This window comes from Ochotona princeps, chromosome 17 (genome assembly GCF_030435755.1).
Source record: "Ochotona princeps isolate mOchPri1 chromosome 17, mOchPri1.hap1, whole genome shotgun sequence".
NCBI lineage: Eukaryota > Metazoa > Chordata > Mammalia > Lagomorpha > Ochotonidae > Ochotona > Ochotona princeps.
The window spans coordinates 47776399-47794004 of record NC_080848.1 but is presented as its reverse complement, the minus strand read 5'-3'; the positions used below and the strand labels follow the sequence as shown (position 1 = coordinate 47794004).

General features: G+C 45.7%; 1 protein-coding gene across 2 annotated transcripts in view; it reads right to left on the bottom strand.

Moving 5' to 3' along the window:
• Window positions 1-312: 312 nt before the first annotated feature.
• The window catches only part of TEKT3 (tektin 3), a 40476-nt gene continuing 23182 nt past the window's right edge, over window positions 313-17606 (bottom strand). For both annotated transcript variants that reach the window (XM_004594723.4, XM_058676307.1), the window contains exons 4-8: window positions 17076-17146; window positions 13707-13850; window positions 11863-12085; window positions 8417-8571; window positions 313-686 (exon numbers count right to left, since the gene is read on the bottom strand). In XM_004594723.4, the coding sequence (XP_004594780.2) occupies window positions 470-686; window positions 8417-8571; window positions 11863-12085; window positions 13707-13850; window positions 17076-17146 (810 nt within the window). In that variant the 3' untranslated portion in view covers window positions 313-469. The remainder of the gene's footprint in view (window positions 687-8416; window positions 8572-11862; window positions 12086-13706; window positions 13851-17075; window positions 17147-17606) is intronic.

The window sequence follows — 17606 nt, the reverse complement described above, 5'->3', positions numbered from 1 at the left end:
TTTGCAGATTTCCTGTTTGGCACAAACTATTTCTGACTAGCTCACATCCAGAGAAGAACTGGCTTTTCTTGCTGTTTAAGGCACAGTTCAAACTTCATTCTGCCTGTGACTCCTGCCATGACTACCTCGGAGATGAAACAGCTCTTCCTTTCCGCCCTTCGAATACAGAAAATCATAGAAGTCAGCGTGTTCTTCATTTCTGTTAGATTGGGTATGTTTTGCTTTTATCCTGCTCAGAACCCAGAAGTCTAGGTTAGTGGGAGGAAGCGAAGTTGAGACTGCAACAGAAGACTCCCCAAGACAAGTAACTGGTACATGGCCATCAATCCTTTAATACATGAATATATTAACATTCATTATGGGCCCTGAGACAGGGGTGTGAATCTGTCTTTACTGGGGAGCCACGCTCCCAGGGGTTAACGAGGGGGGGGGTCCTCTAACAGAAACAGGGAGTGATGAGAGGGGGCGTCTAACAGAACCCAACCAGCCGCAGCGTGTTGGGGAAGCTCTTGCGCATGCTCATGCACTTCTCCTGGTCGATGTACAGGGAATTGGCCTTGACGGCCAGGTCGTGCTCTAGGGTGGCCTTGGTGTGGACCAGCGACTGCAGGGTGTCCTCCGCTTCCCTCAGGCGCTGCTGCAGGGTCTGGATGGTGTCGTCCACCTCATAGACTTCATTCACAAGGCTGCAGGAGGGAGTAAGTGAGGGGAGGTTAGCAGGGGTCACGCTCCTGTGGCTCGGGATGAGCTGCGAAGGAAGTGCACATGTAGTTAGTGAGCTTGTGTGAGGGACGTGGCTGGCTGCTGAGCTGGGTGTGGCACGCAGAGCCCCTGCAGTGCGTAGGTTATCCTAGAATGATTCCATGTCATGGATGGAAATATTACTTATGTGCGATCCTACTGTCATACCAGGGTCACACCTGTCAATCACACCCCATGATCCTATAGGAAAACTAGGCATATTCTTAGGATGCCAGCACATTTTTCATATGCACACACACACAGAGTTGTACATACTGATGAATATACACATATATGCATAGCAAATATTATATTTTAAAGGAGGAAAAACTTAGACCCACTTCACATTTTTTAAATAGTGAAACGGAGAACTCAAAACTTAGCTGGACACTTTTGCATTTATTTTGTCGCTGAACAATATTTTTATAGTTGAAAAGAAAGGATCATTCAACTGTTTTCAGTGGCTAAAATCCAGCCCCACCTGTTAACCTACCCTGGGACAGGGATAGTTCACGGACACTCCCCAGATCCAAAAACACCCTTCCTGCACAGCCGTGACCTGAGGTAAGGATTCCTGATTCTAGAGTACATAGGTTTGTAAGGGTCAAACATTTCACACAACATCAAACTGGCAGTGTGTGAGGTCAGTCAGCTCCATAAACCACACAACCAACCAGCTGCAATTCCAGTTGTGCTGTGGTAATGAAAAACATTATACATTTTTCATTCATTCAGACAAAAGGGGGAAAAAACAGTAGTCTGAAATGGTTTTTGATTGATTTCTAAAATTTGCTATTTCTTCATTAAAAGGAACTTTCAGAAACCTCTGTTGGTCACTGTGCATTTCCTCTGTGAATTGTCTCTCCTGTCTTTTGCTTATTTTCCTACTCAGGTATTGTTACTGGATTTAGTTTAAAGAAAAAAATCATTTCTGTGAGATCAGCACACTGGGAATTAACTGTTGCATAGAGCAAGTGTCTATATACCTGAATAAAACTAGAATTTCCATTTTCATTTTAGTTTATTTTTATTAGATGTGATTTTTTTTTTATGTCATGATTCCTTCAAACAGTGGGAGACCTGATGCAATAGCCTAGTGGCCACATCCTCGCCTTGCATGCCCGGGATCCCAAATGGACGCCAGTTCATATCCTGGCTGTTCCACTTCCATTCCAGCTCCCTGCTTGTGACCTGGGAAAGCAGTGGAAGATGGCCCAAAACCTTGGGACCCTGCATCCATGGGGGAGACCAGGAAGAATCTCCTGGCTCCTGGCTTTGGATAGGCTCAGATCCAGCCATCATGGTCACTTGGGGAGTGAATCAGCAGACAGAAGATCTTTCTTTCCTTCTCTCTGTATATCTTCTTCTCTCTGTATATCCTACCTTTCCAATATAAATAAATGAACCAATCAATCAATTAATAAAACATTGGGAAGTTAAGTGTTACTGTGAACTAAAAGAACATGCTAATGCAATAATTTAGGAAACAGTAATAACAGAGGAGATCAGAGAGGAAGAGGATGGTGAGAGAGGAACCTCTATGCTACTAAATCTGCACTGTGAAAAATGTGAAATCTACTCATTTTATATCAATTAAAAATAAGAATAAAAATGCAACATTCCTTTTAAAGTATCAGTTGAGGTTATAAACATTTATTTCAGCTTTCTATGTTTTTTTTTCCTGGCAAAATTGCTTGTGATTGAAAGCCATGTTGCATCTGTCTCTTAAATAATTAAATAAATACTAGGCAAACTGATTTTTTTTTTTGCCCTCATACTTATGAAAATGGTTTTCCCTGATTTTAGTTTGTGTTTTGTTATTCCTAAGATTGCATATTTTAGCAAGTCAAATCTTTCTCGCTTTTCCCTGATGGTTTCTTCGGTTGTGTTTACAGTGATGGTCCCTGACTTACAATGGTTCCACTTACGATTTTTCATTGTCTGTGACAATGCAAAAGTGATGTGGATGCCACACCTACACGCTGATAGTAAGACACCTGCAGAGCAGCAAGTCCAAATTCCTCCGTGCTAACCTTTTCCTAACAAAAGCATGGGGAACAGATGTAGCCTAGTGCTTGCCTAGGTCATGGTGACATCATCTCAGGGAATGATGCTCTCAGATGTTGGGATCAGAATCTATCTGATCTTCATGGATCCGCCCTACTCCTACACCTCAGTGGTAAGGTCACAATATTGTTGTTTCCCAGAGCCTCCCCCTCCTGGCTCACCATACCTCTCTCTGCCTCTGCCCTGCAGACTCACGCTCAAATGTGTTTGTGCTATCTCTGACTTCAGAGCCACCACCTTTAATGTTTGCTCAGCTTAGATTACTCTCAACCTACTCTTTCTCCCCTTAAGGGATACCAACCTCCAATCCCAAATGAATGGGTGCTTTTCCAGGAAGTCCTTCCCTTAGCCTTGGGTCTAGGTTGCAGTCCAATGTGGAACATTCCAAGAGGACCAACCCTTTGATAGCCTGAAACTCCCAGCTTCCTACATCTGCCCTATGCACTGTCCATTGCACCAAGGAAGCCAGATCCACCCACAGCTGCCCTGCTGTATCCATAGCCTTTTCTGCAGTCAACAGCCATGCCCAAAAGGCATGGTGCATGAAGATCAACCCGCATGTAGCAAGTAAAGGAGGAGGTCTTAGGAGGTGGAGATCTGCTCAAAGCTTGGAGTTCACAGACGTACTGAGAGAAAGAAAACAAAGGCAGGAAGGAACTGAGATGGATCTGCTTCCAAGTCTCCTGCAGCCAGCCAGCCTGGAAAGGGAAAGGCACCAAAGAGAACCCAAGCAGGCTCCTGGAAGAAGCAACAGGCCCTGGAAACAAATCCACTCTGTCCATCTCTTTCCATCTCGTCAGCACTCTTGTTTTCTCCCATCCCAAGGGGATGGGAAGAATTTTAAAACTAAGTGCCTGAAGTTTTGCTTGGGCTGGTGATCATAAACACAGATTCTGAGAATTCATGGGAAAGCACATTTGATTGCTGTTGTTTAGCTCAAGTTGAATTAGAAAAGAAAACGCGATATGAAGTACCACTAGCAAAAGCCCAGCTGCTGAAGAATGGCAATGGGTTCTCAGGGGTGGGGTGTTTAGATCCACACCATGACTTCCCCTTATCTCCCACCCCTCCCTGGCTTCAAAAAGGACCCGGAACCCGACCACAGGAAACGCAGCAGGATGATAACTGAGACTTTACTCCTCGCAGACAGATGCTGGTCTAGTGGAAAATTTATCCGGGAGGGAACATTTGAAATTTCATACTTTAAAATATCAATGTTAAAAATACATATATAATTCAAGATCCATGGAGGGTGGCAGTTAGGGACGTAGCTTCCTATTATAAACACAGGTAGGAGACGAGCTATTAGGAACACAATATCCAGAGCAAGTTTTGTGGTTCAGCTGGTTAAGCCCTTTCTTTGATTGCCCACACCCCATATCCAAGTGCCAGTTCTAGTCCCAGCTTCTCCACTTGCAATCCAGCTCTCTGCTAAGGCATCTTAGGACATAGCAGAAGATGACTCAAGTTGTATGAACCCTGCCACCCTCAGTGGCTCCTGGCTTCTGCCTGGCCCAGTCCTGGCTTTTGCAGGCATTTAGCAAAGTGAGTCAGAAAATAGACAATCTCTTCTCTGTCCTCTCTGTCGCTTTGACCCTTAAGTAGATAAAAAACAAGATATTTTTTAAAAAGTATTTTCCGTCATCTTCAAGGACATATTTCAATCCCAATTTCCTTGCTCTTGGCTGATGATAAGCTCTGTTATGCTGAAATCACTCCAAAAAAAACTCTTTTTGGAACTACAGAACTACATTTTTGCATTCAGAAACATATAGAGCTCTCCTCCTTCTAAAAAGAAAAGTATGGAGATTATTTAAATAAAGCAGAGCCTGGCCTGGCCCACGACCAGAGATGCCAAGAAGGGTTAGAATCTCTTTTGAAAGAATCCATTTAGAACATTTTAAGTGAAAACAAAAGTCTTGAATTGAAAACCACCATTCTTTTTTTTTTTTTTTCTCATTCACCACTGCCTTGAATCTAGGATCTTTTTTTTTTTTCCATTTAGACAGTCAGAGGGTTGCTTTCAGAATGATCCATTTCAGAAGGAAAATACCTCCTTCCCTCAACAATAATGCTAACTACTTTTAGCAGGGATACTTTAACAAGAAACCTTGACAGCCAAAAACAGATTTCTTGTTCCGTAGTCAGTCAAGACGCAGGAGACACAGACGCCCTAGAAAGCTGGCAGGAAAGAGAAGAAAAGTCAGCCCTGAGTAGCTGGGAAAGGGTAGAGGGAGACCGCACAGCTTCTCCAGGGACACTGTGAATGATCCACTTCCCAACAAGTCCTACTGCACCACTCCTTAAAGCCACTTGAAGGAGCAGCCCGCAGGGCTAGGGTTATGGTACAACTGGTCAAGCCACCACCTGCAATGCTGGCATCTCCTATGAGCCTGGTTCAAGTCCCAGCTGTTCCATTTCCAATCCAGCTCCCGGCTAATGCACCTGGGAAAGCAGTGGAAGATGGCCAAATATTTGCGTCCTGCCACCCACGGGGATGATCCAGATGGAGTTCCAGGCTCCTGGCTTCAACTTGACCCAGTCCTGATCATCGTGGCTCTTTGGAAAATCTATTCCCCCTCTCTCTCTTCCTCTCTCTCTAACTCTGACATTCAAATAAAGAGCTACACTTTTGTCTTAAGGCAGTCTGAATAATCTGCTACTTGCTCACAAAAGCCCAGCTTTTGGAGGCTCTGCAGAGATTTCTGAGAAATGAAACAGCAGCTCATCTTTCCCCTAATACTATTTGCATAAAGCCACAGCTCACAACCGGGTGTGCTCCAGAAGTGAAGCAACGTTTAGGCAGGCTGTGTAGGGGCTAGCCTGGAGGAAATGGACACCAGGTTAGCTTTAGCTTTCTTAAGCAGGAAGAAGAGGTCTGCAGGACCCATTCTGAGAAACGTAAGGCCAAGGCAAGCTCCTCTGTGCCTACAGCCTAGACAACAGCTCATCCAGGAGAAACACAGCCAATCCAGGAAGCGAAGGCTCCCTCGGACGCACATGCAGGTTGCTGTACGGGAGTTATGTCCTAATAAACCCATCTTACGTTGAACATGCTAAAAGTAAAAAATAAATTTAGTTTGTCTAACCTGCTGCACATCATAGCTTAGCCTAGTCTACCTTTACAGTGTTTTGAACATTCACAATAGCCCACTGTTGGGCAAAATAGTCTAAGTCAAAGCCTATGCTTATAAGAGAGTGTTGAAAATCTCAGGTAATTTGCTGCCTACTGTACTAGAAGTGCAAACCAGAATGGCTGCTCACACCATTGAAATTTTGCATGTGGAGCCAAAGCATTTATAAAGTGAGCAGCAGCTATACATTCTAGTGCATGCTTTGTAGAGTTCAACTCAGACAACTCGCGTGGTCCAAGAGTGAGGGCTCTTACACAAATGATCTCCGTGGTCTCCATTTCATTCTCTGCCTAAAAAAAAGAAGAGGATGGGCTCGGCAGCATGGCCTAGTGGCTAAAGTCCTCACCCTGAATGCTCCGGGATCCCATATGGGTACTGGTTCTAATCCTGGCAGCACCACTTCCCATCCAGCTTCCTGCTTGTGGCCTGGAAAAGCAGTGTACGATGGCCCAAAGCCTTGGGCCCCTGCACCCAAGTGGGAGACCCAGAGGAGGCTCCTGGCTTCTGGCTTCGGATCAGAGCAGCACAGCCCAGTGCGCTCACTTGGGGAGTGAATCATCGGACGGAAGGTCTTCCTCTCTGTCTCTCCTCCTCTCTGTATATCTGACTTTCCAATAAAAATAAATAAATAGAGAGAGAAGAGGATGTCATGCTGACTTGTTCTCATTTGGGCATGGAGAAAGCCAGATGAGACCAGCCATGTGATGTCAGGCTGGCCAAGGAACTATGCAATGGAAAGAGCTGGCTCAGTTGAACAGATCTCTACAATGAGACACACAAGACTAAACTCCGGCTCTCTCTGACCACTTGGTGTGGTCTGAACCAAGCCACTCAAACTGTCCCTGCCTCGGTTTCCTCATTCGTCAAATAAAGGTAATGAATGAGACATTACAAGTTGCTTAGGATGAAATAAGATGGAGCAATTGTAGTAAAACTGTTTTGATCACTGCTTTGATCATTGTCTTGTCATTGCCACCACTGTTGGCCTCACAAGGACCACTCCCTCCTCTCTCTCCAGGAAATCCATTGCCTCAAACCATCACCTGCTTCTCCGGTGGAACCCCAAGTGGAGTTAGCTTTAGGATATAGCCTTCATGTTGAAACAGGGAGTCTCTCCTGGGGTCACATAGAACACAAGGTGTGTTATTTCCTCTCTGAAGCAGAGAGGCTGGTGGAGAGCAAATGTTTCCCCCTCTGCCCTCCAGTTGGTGTCAAATTGATTCACTCCAGAAAGGAGTGTCCCATGACTTTAGAATGGCAATGAGGGGGGACAGGTCTAAAAACAGCAATGTAAGAGGTGGCTCTGCCTGTGATGCTGGCATCCCATTTGGGTGCCAGCTAAAATTTCAACCATTTCACTTCCTGATCTAGCTCCCTTTTGTGGTCTGGGAAAGCAGCGAAAGATGGCTTAAGTCCTTGGGCCCTGTATCCACACAGAAGTTCCAGATTCCTGGTTTTGGATCAGCTCCGCTCTGGTTGTAGCAACTGGGGAAATGAACCAGCAGTTGGAAGATCTCTCTGTGTGTCTCTCCTTCTCTAACTCTTTCAAGCTAAATAAATCAATCTTTTAAAAGAGAGAGAGGAGATTCAGAAAGCAGAGGCTGATTGGCGGGGACTGCGAAGTGGGAGGCTAAGCCAGTGGTGGTGCAAGGAGCAGGGAAGATGTGGTCAAGGCTATAAAGGCGCTTCCTGGAAGGTACCTTCAATGTTAGTAAAAGAAAAATAAACCTTGTGGAGTGTTGAGCAGATCTAGCGTGGAGTCCAATTCCTCCTGCCACGAGCAGGTAAGAGCTGGGCTTGAGGCAGAGTGGTTGGCTTTGAACATGTGGAAATGAGCCTAAACTACATGTAAGGCTGTGTTGGGTAGGGGCTCAGTCTCAGGGGATCACGAGGATCAACTGAATGACAAGAACAGCCACTAATCGCCAAAACAGACCACTAAGGGCAAATGAGCACAGAGGAGTTAGAGGAATTGGTATCAAAAATTCCTTATTCTGAGGAATCCCCCAGAGGTTGAGAAATAGAGAATCAAGCCATCCAACTCTGCTGCTGGCAAGAGAGGTGATAGGGAACCCTTAAAGGCTCCCAGGAAGTGGCAAAGAACTCCAACACGTCCAGCACTCACCAAATGAGCTAAATGCTTAACACTTTGTGTGTCTGTGTGCCCAGTGTTGATGTCACTTCCTATTTTTTTAGTTATGGTAATGTGTACATGGCATGAAATGTACCAGTGCATGGCCACTGTGCCAGGCACAGTTCCATGGTGCTGAAAACCTTCACATGATTGGGCAGCCATCACCACCAACCTTCTCCAATTTCCCCATCAGCCCACACTGCCATACTGCAATCATGCTGCAGCTCTGCGAGGACCCTGCACATGGTGTGTTGGCAGAAAGCGCCATGGGCTACATATGGTTGTGTTAAGGTGAGCCCCCAGCCATCTCCCTTGCCCAGCCATGCCTCCTTCGCCTTACCGTAGCTGTGCCATGTCTCGGCAGAGTTCTATGTTGGGTCTCCGTGTGCGCTCATCCAGTCTGGTCTGAGCCACCTTCAGGAAGGCTGACTTGTCCCTGATGGCCTTCTTGATAGAATCGATGGTCATTTCGGTCTGGAAAATCTCTTGCAGCGTCTACAGTGGAGGAGAAGAAATGACTGCCTGAGGCTGGTGCTGGCTCCGAGACACCTGCTTCTCCATGTGCTCGTGTGCTGCCTGCCCTCTCTAGGATGAGGAAGTGGGGCCACAGAGACCCTAGTTTCTCTAGTTGTGTGGGACTGGAGTGTGAATCTTGAGTTTCTCTTCCCGGTTCATACTGGGAGGGCCAGGGTGGAAATATTTACACCACATAAGTGGGTTGTCCCCAACACCACCCCAGATGGCCAGGTGTCAGTTATTTGACAGTATGTAGCTTTGTGGAACTCTGATGAAAGTAAGACCCCAAGCTGTTTCTTCACATCCATGTGTTTTTGCCTCTCTAGGTTCCCTTGCTCTCTTTCCATTGATTTACATGTGCAGAGAAGAGCTGCATACATAAAGAAGGTTCCTGAGAAAATGTCAAATATGTAGGTGAACTCTGGAGGGAGACACCAATGTTCTGGGTTTGGGGGCCAAACTGCAATATCTTGAACAAAGAAACTTGGAGATATAAAACCAAAGGTTGAGTTCAGGCTGAATCTATAGAAAGCATGGTGGTTGGTATGGCAAGGTTGTTGTGGAGGTGGGGAGGGGATGGAGCAGAGGGCGGAAACATGTGCCAGGAGAGAATGTTGGGAAAATAGGTTGCAATCAGATTAGAGGAGATGCGATGGGGAGGTTAATTAGGTCAAGAGTCCTCCACTGGACCGTCAAAAGCCTTTGTAAAGCCAAGCCTAGGCTTTTTCTTGAAGCCCAGTGGATCTAAGCTGCAGGATGCCTCACTTGCAAGGGTGTTGCACCTGTGGTTCTGCGTTCCTGGTTTGGATCTGAATTCCTCCTTGGTTCCTCCTCATCTCCTCTAACTCCAAAACCTCCCTGCAACCAGCCCTCTGCTCCAGTTTCTTTGCTGTGGTCTGGAGACATGCCCAGGTTTGACCAAACTTGCTTGAAAACCTCCTGTTTACCACCACTCTCCCATTCAGTTCCTCCTTGGTCCTCTCCAATCCTGCCTCTTGGGTTCACTACCCAGTGTATTCAACCCTGGCTTGTGCGTTCTCCCTCCTCTTCTGACCCAGCTAATCGCAGTGGCCCCTGGGAGCCCTCTTGTGGCCCCTTGAACTACTCTGCGCTGGTGTTCCCAAAACCAACACCAAGGCTGGTTTGAGATTTCTCTCTCCTTGAAACTCTCGCCTCACCTGCTTCCTCCAGCCAATGGCTGTCCTGAGTGCTGGCTTTTCCTTCTGACATCTGCTTGCTCACCTTCAGGAAAAGGCACTGACTTCTCTGCTGTAGCGCTGCCTCCCCACCCCACCCTACCCCAAAACCAGCTGCCATGCCATGGTGCAGATTCAGCACTTATGTATTCCCGGGACTCCTAAATCAGTCATTTGGGTTTTGATCTCACTCCCCAAGTTTTCAACAGCTGCCTCTCTCTCTCTCTCTCTGTGTGTGTGTGTGTGTGTGTGTGTGTGTGTGTGTGTGTGTGTGTCTTATCTCACTGTTAACATGGTGATGCTCCCCTGTGTGAATATGCCACTGCTCCTGGCATGGCTGCTTGAATGACTCTGTTACAGGTGCAATCATTGTCTCCTTCCTTCCTTCCAAATTCATACATTCAAGTCCTACATCCCAGGACCTTGGACTGTGGCCACCTTGGAAGACAGGGTTCCACAGAGTGCAGGGGGGATGGTGAAGGTGGGCTCTACTCCAATAGGAGTACGGTCCCTCTCAGCAGAGGGCATCTCTCCATAGGTACCCACAAACAGGAGAGAGACACTGTGAGGACACAGGGAGAAGCACTCAGACTGAAGGCAACCCTGGCAACATCTCAGATTCATAGCCTTCTGAATGAAGAAGAAATTCATTTGTGTTGTTGAAGCCACCAGTCTATGATGTTTGATGTCCCTAGCAGTCTAGCAAACTCACACTAGTACATAAAAGTGTGTCTGTCTTAGGAGCTTTTTAATGCACAAGTGGAGAATCTGCAGGTCATGTAAGTTTCCCAAAACACCACTTGATGTAGCCCTGTCAAGGCAATCCTAGATGAGACTCTATTCAATAAATCTCTAATGTGTTCATTTTCAATTGATGCTTTTGCATAACTCATGAAGGATGTCATCAATAACCAAATGGCCCTTCACAGAAAACACCTTGCCTACCCTCGTCAAGACTTTATAATGGTGTTTACACCTATCAGATAACACCTGACCTTATTTACCTTCCATCAAGGCCATCAGTCACCTGCCACAGCCCATTTGTTCCAGGTTTTTGTCCCCAAGACACAAACCCTTCCTGACCAGCAGCCAGCATAGCGTCTTGGTAGCCCCAAACTCAACCTCCGAATTACTGTGTTCACGTCTTTGTTCAAGAAGTTGTCCTACCTGGAACATTCAGGTCTCCCTCCAAAGCTCAAATACACTGTTCTGTGTGTGTTAACATGGCAGTCACAACTTGAGATGCTCATTAGGGGCTTTTTACAGGCAGGTCTCTCTCCTCTGCACACATAAGCTTCCTGCAAGTAAAGCCTACACTTCTCGCTTTTTTCTCTGCCCTTCACAGCAAGAAGCCCAGAGAATATTTGTTCCCCAAAGAAGGTACCATAGGAAGGAGAGGGACACAGAGGACCTCTTTATTGAGTAATGGCACCCAGAGCCACAGAGAGGACAGTGAAAGCTCCTCAGCAAATAGATACGACTAATCACAGGCAACTGAGATCCATAGGTGCAGTGGGATTCACAGGACCAGTGCTGAGTCCATGAAGAGCGTCCATCATCTTTGCCTGCCAACAATCCCCTCTGCTCAAAATCTTCACTTTATTGTCACTGCCAAAGTCTTCTTGCTTAGTGCATTTAAAAATGCAATACCAAGAAGACTTTGAATTACCCAACAGTGGCCTGATTTTGATTCTGTGTTCTGCAGAGCAGGTCTGAAATAACAGAAAACACACTTTCCATATGTTCTAATAATAAATCCACTTCCTAACTAGAAATAGGAATTCGTCCAACTTGAATAATATTTTTGTTTCCAAGAAATACTAAGAACCATTCATCGCATACTACCTTCTTTGTGTTCTTTGTGTTCCCAACACTATGGGATTCTAGTTTCATTCTGACACCTAACTACCTGGCTGAAATAAATGGTCCCTGTTGTGCCATTTCTAATATTTCTTACTCTGGATGGCAGGGAGTCATGTGCCTGTTGGTGTCTTTCTGGGTGTGGTGAGAGATTTGCCCTCTGCCCTATCTGGCTCAGCTGCGGCAGGTGGATACGCCAAGGGAGGGGGGGTACCTTTGCTAAGTGAATCTGGATCTTATTCTTAGCATCAGCAGTCTCGGCGATGCGATTAGTGAAAGCCAAGTTCACCCTGTTGAACTGATTCCACATCTCATTGGCAGTCACCACCAGGAGGTTTTCAATGTCATCCCTGAGCTTGGCAGAAGCCATGCGCTCACTCTGGGAGCGCAGAATGTTGTCATCTGTAAATTTGGCCCAAGTTTCAGGCACGGAGATCCTGAGGAAGAAGAGGAGAGGCAGAAAAATCAGTTGGAATGGTCCGTGGGTAACCATTTCTGCCATGCAAAGAGAAACTCCCCGAATCACAAGCATTGGTTTCATGTGTACAATGTTCTCAATAGAGTAAAGCTCTTTTTAAAAAAATGTCTTTCCTTGGGGTAAGCATGTAGTCAAGTGGTGAAGAAGCCTGCCTCCCACAACAGAGTGGCTGTGTTTGATTGTTAACTCTGGTTCTGAATTCCAGCTTCCTAACAGCATAAACCCTGGGTGGCAGTAGGTATTGGCTCAGACAGTTGAGTCTCAGAAACCTATTTTGAGCTCCTGGCTCCTGGCTCTCAAATCTAACCCCAACCTATCCAGGCCAACCAGTCATTGCAGGCATGTGGAGAATGAATTAGTGGAGCGGGGTTCTCCTTCCCTCTGTCTCTATTTACATCTCTCTGGTTCTAACAGATTTTTTAAATCAACATTTTCCCTTAGAGACAGTACAAAAATCATGTATCAGGTCATTTGTTCTTGAGTGATAAACATCGCTTTGCTGAATTATACCATGTAAATTACAATACACTCTAGTCCCCCCTGTTATGATCATTACCAAGAATTCCTCAGTCTGAAATATCAATATCCCTGTTTTCAAGGAGATAAAATAGGGACCAGCATTATGACACAGAATGTTAGATCCTGTACTGTTGTGGGCTGGAGCCCTGGCTGCTCCAGCTCCCTGCAAGTTTCCCTGGAATAGGGATCGGTGTTGATACAAATGCTTGGGTCCCTGACTCATGTGGGAGAGTCGCATGGAATTCCTGGCTCCTGGTTTCAGCCTGATCCAGCCCTAACATGGCCACTGCAGCCATCTGAGGAGTGAACCTAGAGTTGAGATCTCTCTCACACTCTTTCTCTCTCTGTAATTCTACCTTTCAAATATTTTTTTTCAAAAAAAAAAAAACCCAATATACATATATACGTATAATATCTACATTTGAAGTGGATGTAACATAATGTTAAAAGATAATAATTAAAATAAAAAAACTCTCCCTAATTATTCCTTATTTTACTGCTAAGCAATTTTATATGAATATATATGAGTCTTTCTTCATCATCAGGTAGGTGTTGCTCTCATACACCACACACTGAAGTACTGGAACAAGCATGTCTAACGAAGACTTGTCGAGTGAGAATCTCACTCCTGGGAGTCCTCCCTCACTTCCATTCTTACCTGTGTTATGGTCTGCTACCCTCCGAACACTCAGGTTCAAACTGGATTGAGGTGGGGTTAGGAGCTGGAGTCTTTAAGAGGTGATTGGGTGAAAGTCTACAGTTCAGATGTGGATTCATTCCTGAGTGTGTGTGGTTAATCACCACAAGAACCAGCGAGTGCAACACTGAATTGAATCCATGTCATTCCCACTGTGTCATGACACAATCCCCACTGAAAACTTCTGGCAACTTCCCAGTCCCCAACCCAAGAGCCAAACCCACCACCTCTGTCTTTCATCACCAAGCCGAGCATTCAGTGCTAGTAACAAGAGACCAGGACAACTCGTAAGCTGCACTACCTCAAACAGAGAATGAATGGAACACCATGGAACCCATGTGAGAACTCTCAACGCCCTACTTACGTGGCGTCCACTCTCTCCACGCCCCGGAAGTAGCTGACACCATCCGAGGTGTTGCGCAGATGGTGGCATTTGTCATCGATGCGTTGAGCTGCTTGTTTGTCGCTTAGGTCCTTCTCCAGCTCATGCTGGGCAGCTCTGTCCGAGCTGCAATGGAGGAGGAAGAAGCGCCTCAGGCTCAAGCCAGAGTGACTTTGCCCACTGTGGGAGGACTCTCTCTTTCTTGTGCTCCCCCTGCTCCTCCTCACGCTCTGCTCTCTCCCCCTCCTCCATCAAAAGGAGCCTTCCCTGGCGATACCCATACAAGCCAGCCATGAGAACCCTGTTGCTGCCCAGCCCCTACTTCCTCTCCCAGGGTGTGGGGTGGAAGCCGAGAGAGGAAACATAGACAAACAGTAGTACGTATCTTCCTAACACACACAAACCATCCCAGACAGGATATGACCTTAAAGCAATTCATCTTTATCTGTGCCTTCCGTTCCTTCTTTCTTCCCCTCTTCCACTTCCTCAACACTTGTCCTTCATTTCCCAACCAATTCCAATACAGTCTCCTTTTCTGTCTATGGGGGACCTTTGTTTGTGGTCATGCTGAAGCTAAGAATTTTACCAGGAGATGTAAACCCGGGTTTATAATTAATGTGGAGGGTTTAGAGAAGGCTGGAAGAAATAGAGAATTCGCCCACCCAAATGCTCCAGCAGCCCCTCTGCTGGAAAGGGAGAGAAACCTTGGTAACTGTGAGATGTACCATTCTCATTGTTCCCCTAGGCAGAGAGGGAGGGGACCCACAGCCCCATTCCAAGGAGACAGACCCAGGGCACAGAGAATAGGCAAACCACAGTTTCATTCATGGAATAGTTTGCTTGATAAATAACAATGTGCCTGGCACTGTCCTACAAGCCCAGGATGCACCAATGGACAAAACAAACTCATTTCTCTAAGGAGCCCGCACCCTCCTAGGAAGAAGAATAGGCATTCCTCATGGCTACAAAAGCAAAAACAGGGAAAGGGACCAGGACTGTGAGTTTGAACTTCAAAGGGGATGGCCAGGAGAGGTGTCTACAGGGCTCAGATGAGGTAGGCTTCTGGTAAACCACGGAGTTGGGCTTTTCTCTGGGAAAACCTGAAGACCATGGCATTACCATTGAAAAGGCCAATTCACGTGTAGGGCTGAGAACAGACTGTGGGAGAACCCTTAGGAAACCACCTCAGTGATTCAGGTGAGAGGTCATGGTAGCCTGGACCAAGGAGGTCTTGGTGAAGGAAGTAAGAATTGTTCAGATGCTGAGTATGTTTTAAAGACAGAACCAAGAGCATCCCCTCTTCTGGAGGAAAGAGGAGCTTAACTGGTCAGAACAACACACCTCCATCAGCTGAGGCGGGGTGGCAGGGCTGGGGGAGGCTGTGGGTGGGGAGGTGAGGGGAGAAGAAGAAAATTCACATGAAGCACAAAACTTGAAGGTTTGTTCAGCATGCAGGTAGTGGTGTTACCAGGCAGGCTGCTGGAATTTAGGAGAGATGGCTGAGCTAGGAATAGAGCGGTGAGTCACTCACTTACAGACAGTATCTGAAAACTTGGAACAAATGAAAGGTCTTAATAATGTTTAAATTCCCAGCATCTAAAAATGGTCTTGGCATTCAGGAGCCACGTGGTAAAAGATTTTTTGAATTGAATGAACTAGTTACGATTACAGGTTTCTTTCAATGTAGCTCATATCTTGGGCAAGAGCTAGCTTTTTTTTAATTTGGAAAGTAGAAATGAGGCAGCACCATGCAATTTCTCTCTATCTTGTGAGTTCTAAAGCAAGACACCATTGTTAAGGATGGAGAAAGAAATAGTTGCCTTTCCTTGATATTTATGTGTCAAGTCTTTTGTCTTGGGCTGTGATGGTAAAAGTCTGGGCTGAAGAACTTTCCTGTGTGTGGTCTGGAGCCAAGGTGCCTCCCCTAGGTTTCCTCTATTGGCCTGACACCATAGTAAGAAGGGGCTTCCTCAGAGTCCCCTTGGGAAGGTTTTAAGAGGTCATACCCATTAACCTTATAACCCAAGACCAGAAGAATCCTGGCCTAATGGGATTGCATTTTCAGTTGAGATGGATACTGATGACCCTCCCCCATCATCACCACATAGTGGAAGAGCCATTCTTGGAAATGAGGCAGTCATTTTGCTCACTGCAACCTAAAGGAAAGCCTGGCATCTTAAGGATCATCAACAAAGATTCCAAATGAGTGCACACAACTGGGAACTCTCGGCAGTGGCCTGCGATGCAGCCAGGGATGAAATGGAGACTGGGATGTGGCTGCTCCAGGGTGGAACAGTCGGAGCCAGGAAGCAGCAAGGATACGCAAAAATGGAAGGACACTGAAGACTAAGAGCAAAGATGAAGGTGAGGAGCCAGATGGGAAGAAAATGGAGTAGAAGCAATTCTTTAAGCCTCACTGAAGGATGGTCCCATAAATCCTGGAAATCAGAAACTAGAAATGAATGTCAGAAGCACAAGACCATATGTTTACAGCTTACATGTTCATTCAAAGTAAACTGTGTTTACTCAAACCATGTCCGGCCAGTCACCCTCAACTAGTCTTCTGCCTTATCCTGGTGAACTCTGAAATTTCTAATCCCAACTCAAGGGACTCAGCACGTAATGCTCACCAACCCTCTCAGTGCTGGTCCTGGGTACAGAGTGGCTAACTAAGTGAACATCCCTGACACCCTCACTGTGCTCATCCTCTTCTGGGTATCACATGTAGTCTCTAACAGCGTAATGGGAGCATAACGATCGTTTCTCTTAGCAGCATGTGCTTAGCCAGTATTTTGTCTATGCCAATGGCCGTTATTATTGCTAAGTCTCTTCCTTTGATGACGATTCTTCCTCCTCCATGCTCACCAAAAATACAGAGTCCCTTCTACTGTCAGGAAAACAGCCTTTGTGGAGTGGATGATTTGGTGGGGTACAGGATGGATAAGAAATTACAATGCAGTGAGAAGTAGTGAACATAGCAATGGGGTACCCAGGGAGTGTTGAGTCTTTAAGGAGATGGAAAGTCAGCCTCCATGAGTCAAACTCATTACTTATCCGACTCTCAGGGCTGAACGCTCCAGTATATATAACCTAACTGAAGTAAGCCTTTTGGTTCAAAGAAACTTTAGCCATGCCCCACGCAAGAACAGAAATACCTTCTCTCAATACCCCAAGGTTATTTAAGTAACAATTTTAAAGCAAGAACTCCAAAAATAATTCATTGCAATCACTGAAGAAAAATACACACACTTGGGCTTGTGTGTTGTGTGTACTTATTAGAAGCTGGGAGGCCAAGAAACATTTGTAAAGTTCCAGGATAGACTCTAAATTATACAGAGGTAAAACTCTTACGCAAGTTGGGCAATAGCCTTATCCAAATGTAGCTTCATTCTTTCTTGACAACACAGAATAACATCAACTTCCTACTCAAGTCAAAAGGGGGGGAAAAAAGCACATTAATGTTTTCATTAATAGGGTATAGCATCCACACTTAGTATTCACACTCAGCAAAATGTTACAGCTTGAAAAATTATGAAGTTGAATAATGAAACAATTTTACATTAAGTTCCCTAAAGGTACCTAGATGCTCCTCCTTCCATATATTGCAAATTCAAATTAAGTATTAGGCTGAGACATATTCTTCATAGAGCTATAGTATTATAATACAGTTAAAATTTCAGGGTTAAGGTTTTCTCTTGCTCTCTCTGTCTTTTGATTACAAAATTTTTTAATTCCATTTTTATTTTAAAAACTTTCTTCACTCTGACAATACTCAACAGTATCACAGGGGCCAGCGTTGTGATGCAGAAAATCAAGCCAACAACGGCATCCCACAGAGGCACCAGTTTGTGCCGTTGCTGCTTCCCTTCCTATCCAGCCCCC